This window comes from Musca vetustissima, unplaced genomic scaffold (genome assembly GCF_032173495.1).
Source record: "Musca vetustissima isolate MV318-11 ecotype Yass unplaced genomic scaffold, APGP_CSIRO_Mvet_v1 utg2684, whole genome shotgun sequence".
Lineage (NCBI taxonomy): Eukaryota > Metazoa > Arthropoda > Insecta > Diptera > Muscidae > Musca > Musca vetustissima.
The window spans coordinates 80547-89762 of NW_026883684.1; the positions used below are offsets into that span (position 1 = coordinate 80547).

At 32.3% G+C, this 9216-nt stretch overlaps 1 protein-coding gene across 1 annotated transcript; it reads right to left on the reverse strand.

The window, feature by feature from the left end:
• Window positions 1-5143: 5143 nt before the first annotated feature.
• On the reverse strand, window positions 5144-7679 carry LOC133330657 (esterase B1-like). Its single transcript, XM_061539068.1, has 3 exons — window positions 7361-7679; window positions 7148-7298; window positions 5144-6342 (listed from the first exon to the last, which is right to left on the reverse strand). The coding sequence occupies exons 2-3, from the start codon at window positions 7269-7271 to the stop codon at window positions 5144-5146; spliced, it is 1323 nt and encodes a 440-aa protein (XP_061395052.1). The 5' UTR covers window positions 7272-7298; window positions 7361-7679.
• Window positions 7680-9216: the final 1537 nt, after the last annotated feature.

Consider the following 9216-nt stretch of genomic DNA (forward strand, 5'->3'; position numbering starts at 1 on the left):
ATTGGAGAAAATCATATTAAGCCTTCAAAACAGCTGAAAGGGCTGCGAGATTCATATGGGGGTATATTATTACAAAAATTGAGAATTTAATGACAGGGACTTACAAAAAATATTTTACAGTTTGGAAAAATATTCTTAAAATATTCCATACTTATATCTTATGGCATGGTATAATAATAAAAGGTAACAGCAAGTGTTGTTGTACAAAAAACGATACAACAACCACAAGGAAATTTGTTGTTGTAAGTTCTACTACACCTTTTTCACATGTTATTCAAAACATATCAAATGTAATTCGAGTATTCCATTTGTAATTCACAACATATAATTTGCAAATCGAGAATTCCATTTGCAATTCATAACATATCAATTGTAATTCGAGAATTTCATTTGTAATTCATAGAAAACCTTTCGAAATTCGCAGAATTCCATTTGAAATTCATATAGTTCCACTTGAAATTCGTAAAATTCCATTGGAAATTCTAAAAACTCCATTTGAAATTACTAAAATTCCATTTGAAATTTATAAAATTCCATTCAACTTTCAAATAAATTCATTTGAAATTCGTAATATTTGATTTTAAATTAATAACATTTCATTTGAAATTGGAAAAATGTTATTGGAAACACCCAAAAAATGTGTAACACATTAAGGTGGGTAAAAATGTATGTACATATTAATGTAATATATTCAAAGTAAATTTGTCATGTACAATATATATATATATATATATATATATATATGTGTGTGCGTGTCAGTTTTTTTTAATACTATTTTTTACTGCATAAAAAAATTCTACCCCACTTACTGTTCAATTTATTTATTTTATTCGAATTTGAAATGAAATGTTAAGAATTTGAAATGAATTTTTACGAATTACAACTGAAATATTATGATTTACAAGAGAAATTTTATGAATTTCAAATTGAATTCATTGAATTTCAAATGAAACTCTACGAATTTCAAATAAAAATTTACAAATTACAAATGAAATTCTTGAAAATTCAGATGGAATTATTTGAATTACATATGAAAAGTTTAAAATTACAAATGAATTGTTGTGAATTGCAGATTAAATACTCGAATTACAACTGAAATGTTATGAATTGCAAATTGAATTTTCGACTTACAAATGAAATTCTCGAATTGCAATTGAAATGTTTTGAATAACATTTGAAAAAGGTGTAGTGTCAACTCATTTGACAGAAAAATGTAAACAAACAAACAAATTATCATCTTCAATTTATTTTTATTTTGGAAATGGACTATTTTCGAATCCTCAAAATAAAAATTGAAAAAAAAGAATGAAAATCTATCAAATTTATATTTCTATCGCTTCCACATCTTTCCTTTAATTGAGCCATTGTCATATACATGTGTAACACATATGACAATGCTGGGAATAGCGAGTTATTCCTTCAAGAAAGATTTGCTTCCTCAAAATTTCCCAGCAGGCAGATTGAGTAAATTGAATACGGGAGCACATTAATAAAGAACAATTTCAAATTGTATGCGTTCCCAATTTTCCTGTTGGGTGATTTTTAAAAACATAATTTGTCAAATTCATATTGACACTAGTATTACGTTGGAATCAAATCAGCTGGGATTTGCTGTTACCTTTTATAATTGTACCATGATCTCATGGATAAAATTCTTAAAAAATCAACTTTAATATCTCTTGGGAATATATTCAATTATGAAATTTGTCTAGAACTTTAAGAATGGAAAAAGGATTGGAATGTGCCAAACCCTGCACGGAATTCTAGCAATGTATCCATCTAATTTAAAACCCTACCTTTAATTTTACAAATCTCTTATGGTGGAGTATAAAATAATAAAAAAGAAACAGTAAGGTTATACATATGTATCCCAACATGAAATTAAACAAACTTAAATATGTAATCATTACTTATCAAAGAACCGACTAACATCAATCGAAGTATATATGGAACAGACATAGCATCATTAAATCGGAAGAAAATATATATGGGAGTTATATCTAAATCTGACCCGATTTTCGCGATACTTAACACACATAATTCTAGTCTTAGTTAAGTACGCTATGCCAAACTGCGTGCAAATCGAAAAATATATAGGGATTTGGTGCACAATTTCTATTAAATCGGACGGAAAGCTATATATAAATCTAAACTGAAGAGAGTGTCGTGTAAACCCCCTTATTTATAGTTTTAAGACATTTGAATTACAACCTGTTAGTAAATATCTATAATGTTTCAGATAATTGTCTTCCCCATAACCGGTTCCCAAATGTATCACTTTTTGCTAGAAAAGTGTAACATCATCAACGTTGCCACACTTTCTAAAGTATGTGGCATCAATAAATTTAAATTAGCAGCAGATTTTCGGTAACTCTGTAACAGACACGATATATTCTCCATCGTCTTTCTCCGTATCTTTTGTTTGTTTTGTGTTGCTGTATTTTTTTTGTTCACAGTTACTGTATTCCTGTACTTACATTGCATTGCTCTCATATTCAAATCGCATTATAGTCCAGACAACTAGAAAAACGAAGAAGAAACACTAACAAAACAACATCAACGAATAATACGAACGACTGAACAAAATTGCGAATGAAAATGGGGTCATGTTTTACAATCACTTCCATATTTATGTACTTTGGCGAACTGGGTACAACGGCGCATGTTGGGCCTTTGATTAAATGTAAATATGCCGGAGACACTATTGGCCCGAGAACATCATGGACCAACCGTCCGACCGACCAGCAACACTTACAACCAGCAAATTCGGATGCTAGCTCAAAGCATCTGACTGACATTCAGAAGTCCGTTGCTAATCAATTTGAGCCTTGGAGTATGCAAGTGTGTATGTGTCAAATAAGTTTCCAGTGTAATTGCAATAGCATCGTGTATGTGTGTCAAATGTAGGAGAAATGGTTTGTCAAATTGCTGGAAACACACTACAATGTACCCATTCACACATGTTGTAATTTATTTATTTGAACAACTGCAAGTGTGGACTATCACGGCTGCACTTGAACTTTATAAGTGATGACAATGCGTGTATATTGATGGCATAGCCTTGAATATTTTTTATTTATTCGAATTCATCCAAATTTATGTTATTGGCATTAAGTTGTTAATGCTAATATGATTACCAGACCAATACTATTACACTATTCTACATTACACATTCTTTCATTATATATTTTTGTATTTACTATGAAAAACTGGTATTCTTCTACTTTATAACACATTACCATATTTGTATATTGAAGGCATAGTCTGGAGTATATTTTATTAATGTCACATCTTTTATTAATTTGTTAATTCGAATTGAATTACTAACCGACTACACTTCACACTCTCCCCCCATTTTACTCTTTTTGATTTTATTTTTGGCTTTGAAGAATTGCTTAAGTCTACGCTAAGTTGATTTTAATTTAACCAAATATGAAGCCATTCATCATATGTCTGATGAAATGTTCTGTATCCGCCATAGAGAAATAAGCGAACCGGAAGGATGCATAAACGAGAAACGAGAGGAAACGACGGCACAATATATCAACATAAAAAGTTACTTTAACATATTTATTAGTACAACTTTTTCATATTTTTCGTCATTTCCTTTAGCACATCACATTGTTTGAGACGACCATCTTACCGTCTGTTTCCCAGTCATCTTGAGGCAAACAAACAGGCCACAAAATGCCACAGTGGTATGTTGCACAATGGAATGGTGATAGAATTTATTTGTAGTCTGTTGAAGAAAAAAGAGGAAGACAATCGAATGATAGACATCACTGGGACCAACATGTCTTTTATTCAATGTTCCTTGTGTGATCCTTTATAGTGTCTCGTGTTTAGCTTGATCTTGATCTTTGACAATCCTTTATCGGACAGGTTTTCAGATTTGCAAAATTAGATATACTTGTTTGTCCTGTGTTCCGCCAAATGATATGAGTGGAATGAAAAACATCTGTAGACCATTAAATATTACACATTGAACATACATTTGATATAAATATGGGTATGCATTGGAAAAAATTATTCCATTGTGCACATCACAGACGTATTGCTTTGCACAGAAATTGAGTCGAGTGTCGTGAGTTCAGAGGCGCTGTGACGTTTCGTTTCATTCCGTTTCATACTTTTCTTTTCATTTAATTTATATCTTCATTTAATGTTTTTGTTTGTTGCCATATTTCTTTCGTTCTTTTGGCGGTGAAATACATTTCACTCCTTCGCTGCTGTTGCTGCCACCACTAACACCAGCATCAATGTCATCACTCAGTGAGTGCACTCTGGAACACTGGAGCAATGGCACAATGGAGTAGTAATTCATAGATGTGTCACTGTTACATGTTGCTGGTTGCCTGCTTGCTTGCCATTGGTGGCTGCTGTGGTGGTAGTGGTGTTGTGTATGACGCAGCCACAGTCGTCGTTGTGGTTGTCATTGCCTTTTCGTTGTTGTTGTTGTGTTTTATTTATATCGCCATTTTGTTGTTGTTGATGGTGTTTTCTTTTTTTGTCTGGGTTATATTGCTGTATGACAACAATGATGACAGCTGTCATGATGAAAAAGTCTCAATTGTATAAAGTATCTTGTGATTTAATGTTAAGGTTCCACTCTCTGTGCGTTTTTGTTACTCTCTGCAGAAATCCATTCAGTAGATTAAGTAACAAAATCAAATCATAAATATCGTATTCATTTATAAGCAGCAACAATAACCGTTGTAGAAACTGATATAAATGAATTTATAAAACATTGAATGCGAGCACCATTTATTTTTATGATGCATTCAGAGCCATGATGATGTCCCTAACAGGCGTTTCTAGACAATTAGTTATTGAAATCGTTAACAAAAGCTCAGCACAGAGTGATGCTATGTCAGACAATGGTGAATTCCATTGGATCGTAGTAGCACTGGTCAGTTAATGTTGGATGGAAATACTTTTAGAAACATGAATGGAATTTTGTGGAATATACCCTATTTGTATATACATAACTGTATCTGTATATATGATATACATATAAAATAAATGCAGTACAAACTAGAGACTATTTTATTTTTCTTTAAATATATACAACATTTCAAATATATATACAATCATTATTCATACTATAAGCTATTGTGAATAGCTTAAATACACTATAATTCAATTAAATTAATTCCCCCTCTTTATAAAATTGATCCCAAACAATAAGTTTATTATAAATAGGCAATTCCTTGAATTCAACATCATCGCTAATAGCCAAACATTTAATTGTTTCTTCCTCAGCACTTATCGCCTCCCATTTTGCTGATTCGATTTCCTTGCAATTTGGATTTGATGACAATGCAAAATTATACCACATACCAATCATACGCTCAATGGTTTTATATTCTCGGCTATTGGTGTTAATTTTCTCAGTTATTGCTCCGTAGAATAAATAAGACAAATCATCGGCATGAGCTGTGCCACGTATGGAGGGGCCACAGGTGGCATAACGGAATTGATTAAAGGATTCTGAATCAACATCAAAATAATAACAATAGGTTGGAACCTTGCTGGCATACTTCTTACGTCCGCGCAATGTTCTCAAGATGCCATGCCAAAATGATCTGTGACCCAGAAGATTTAAATACTGAAAGAAATTTTCAGCAAAATTAGGTTGAGCTCCTCTAAAGTATACTTCCTTTAATTTTAAAGCCTTTTCTTTGGTTTCTGTGCTTAAATTCGATGATGATTTTACATCATCTGGTATTAAATTTTGGAAATCTGTTAAATCGTTAATTAAAAATGGATATTTGTGTACAGTGGCAAAATGTAATAAACCCTCAAATGAGTTGCCCCCAATCATCAACGGTATTTCATTACCCCAGCCGGTGGCTAAGAATTCCTTTAGAGGCTTATCAACCACACATTCTTCAGTTCGATATGGCTCAACAACTGGACGAATGAGAACAATTAAATTATTCCAAATATCTTCTTTTGTCATCATATCTAAATCTTTAAATGCCAACATCTTTGCATTTGTCTGTGATAAATATTCGTAAACCTGTCGATCATTATTCTCACCCTTATATCCCATGTAACAGGCAAATTTGTAACCCCAATCATGACGGTCGGTAAATGACCAAGGACATAATATGGAACCGGATTGGATTATGGCTTTGTGAAAGAGACCCTTCGTCTGGGGTGTCATCATCATAAATTGGGTCGACGCACCACCGGCACTTTCACCAAAAACTGTGATATTATTGGGATCACCATTGAAATTGTGGATATTTTGTTTGACCCATTTTAGGGCCATAACTTGATCCTTTAAACCAGCATTACCGGGTACATTTAAATCTGGGTCATCTAAACACAGGAAACCTGGAAAATAAAACATTTTATATTAGACTGTGAAAAGATACATATCAAAATGCCAAATGACAGACAGATAGGTGAATATATACAAATTAAAGTTGGCTCAAATTCGCTTGTATTCTAAAATCGATATTTCACTGATGAACATTTTGTATATACGCTATCTAATAGGTGAACATATACAAATTAAAGTTGGCACAAATTCACTTGTGTTCTTAGATCGATATTTCACTGAGGCAAATTTTTATATATCTATTAGGGAGATAATAAATACAATTAAAATAAAAAACAGTGAGCGTAGCTGTCGGACGGGCCGACCATACGATACTCTACACAACTGGCACGGAACTCTAACTTTCTGCGGAGGCTTATTCCGACCCTTGGCAATATTTCGTGATATTTGTAATCTCTTGCTCGATTATAGGTCAACCTCCACCTCTTCCTTACACTGACATATTTTCTGAATATCACTAATATTCAGGACAGGCCTTCTAATTACTTGTCCAGATTCCCTTCACCGTGGGTTGTGTTGTTCAACGTATAATTGTAGCCTATAGATCGACTCGAAAAAACACAAACAATTAAATTTTTCGTCTCATTTCAATCTATAATTATTATCTGATCATCACAGAAGATAGGCATTGTCCTTGAACCTAACTGAAACCTACATTCTAGAGCGTATTTTTATCTCCCGAAATACGAAAAACAAAGTACCTGCCATTTCTACTAGAAAACGTAACTTAATATTCCCTGAAATAGTTTTCAATATTACAATCTGTGGTTGATGATGAATAAACCTGAATACACTCACCTAAGACACCTAATCTGTAGTTGAAGGTGACCACAATGACATCCTTCTGCATAAAATAATCAGGAGAGTACACATCTCTTGAAGCTTCTCCAACTTGATAGCCACCACCATAAATCCAAACCATAACCGGTAGTGGCTTATCACTTTGCAGCTGTAAACAAAAACGTATTAAATTAAAATTCTTAAAAACGAAATCGTTAATAGAGTTTTTACCTTTTTACAATAGACATTTACATACAAACAATCCTCCGAACCCTCAACCCACTTGGCTATGAAATTATATTGCACAGGTTTCGATTTACATTTTGTGCAATCGAGCACATCGTGCCATGGTTCGGGTGGTTGTGGAGCACAAAATCTCAATTCATTTAGCGGCGGTTTGGCATATGGAATGCCTTCAAAACTAAAGTAATAGCCATGTTCTTTGTAAACATTTAAACGTTTGAGGCCTTTGATGGGTCCATAGGTCGTGCTGGCGTTACATGTTTCTCGTGTATCCGATTGAAATTGACGGATTTTGTTTGTAATAAATCTGTAAAAAAGGATTTATATTTTCCATTAGATTTAAATGAAAAATAAAAATTCGCTTCATACCTTCCACCTAACTTAATTTTGGTCCGCATTGCAATATTAACTTCCATTTTTTGTTTTTATTTATTATTTTTTTTAATTAAATTCAATAAATATGTGTTATGTCCATACGCCTCAAACCAAATTTAGTGACTAAAAATATAATAACAATAATGAAAGCATTTTCTGTTTATTAAACAATCGAAATGGCAAGGGTTTAAGATTATCTGATCGCATACAAAAACATGGTAAGTGAATTTGTGTGATAACAAAACGAGATATGGCACAGTGGAACAAAATTAGAAAATAAAATAGATAAGAAAAAATATACTATTTTATTAAAACAAATAAATTAAAATTGTTAATAATAATTATAAAAATGAGTATTTTTGGGAATGTTCGTGTTGACTTGATTAACGAATAAATTCGCACTTAAGTTTCACTGTGTCACGTGACATTGTTTTTTAATTTGACTAGAAAGTTTTGCCAACAAATTATTACTCAGCGTTAGAATTAAAGATTTCCATAGTTATAATAACATAACTAATAATGGTCATTGTGTGGAATACGTCGTTCAAATAATGTGAAATAATTTGAACGTTTTGTTATTATATACCACACTGTACCGGGTATTGTAACAAGTGCATATGTTTGTTAGATCAAATTTTCAATAACAATGAAATGTGTTATTTTAAATAATAACAAATTGAAGAGTTCAACGTTAATGTCAAAACCAACAATTGTTCCGGTTAAATTGAATCTAAAAGTTTAGCAATAAATTTACAATTTCCAAGTAGTACATTCGTTTTACTGAACTTTCTTTAAATAAAATAAATACTAAATTGAAAAATCAACATATTCGGAAATAAACCGGCGAAGAAAGGCTGATCATACCCAATATACGCAAAACCAGTAAGGAAAGTAGTAAAGTCGGTCTGAGCCGACTATATGACACCCTTCACCACTTTGGGTATATTCGACAATGTATCCTAAAAGATGTCGCCTTTTCGAAGGAACGAAGTTAAATATATTATTTTTATCTTTATTTCAAAAAAAAACGCAATAACTTCATTCTAGTCTCAATTTGATACGTTGTACAAAATTTCGTGTCAATCGGACAAACATAGGAGTTTTCTGTATTAATTCAGTACTCTATCCCAAATTTCGTGCAAATTGAATGATATATGGCTTTTGATGCACCATTTACATTAAATCGGAAAAAATATATAATGTAGCTATAACTTAATCTCAACCGATTTCAACAAAACTTCGCATGCATCTATCAGTACGTATTTCTGGCAAATATTGGCAGTTTGGTGCTCAATTTACATAAAATCGACGAAACTATATATGGGAGCTATATCTAAATCTGAGCCGATTAGGGTCCGTCCTTGGACTAAATAAGTGACCTGTGCAAAATTGCATACAAATCGGACCATAAATGCCACCTGTACTTTGTTCACAATAATAAATAAATCGCATAAATCGACTCCGAAAGT

Coding starts and splice junctions, on each gene's coding strand:
- LOC133330657 (XM_061539068.1), bottom strand. CDS start 7,271: ATGGTTTGGATTTATGGTGGTGGCTATCAAGTTGGAGAAGCTTCAAGA. Junction 6,343..7,147: donor CTACAGATTAGGTGTCTTAG/GTGAGTGTATTC, acceptor TTTATTTTCCAG/GTTTCCTGTGTTTAGATGAC.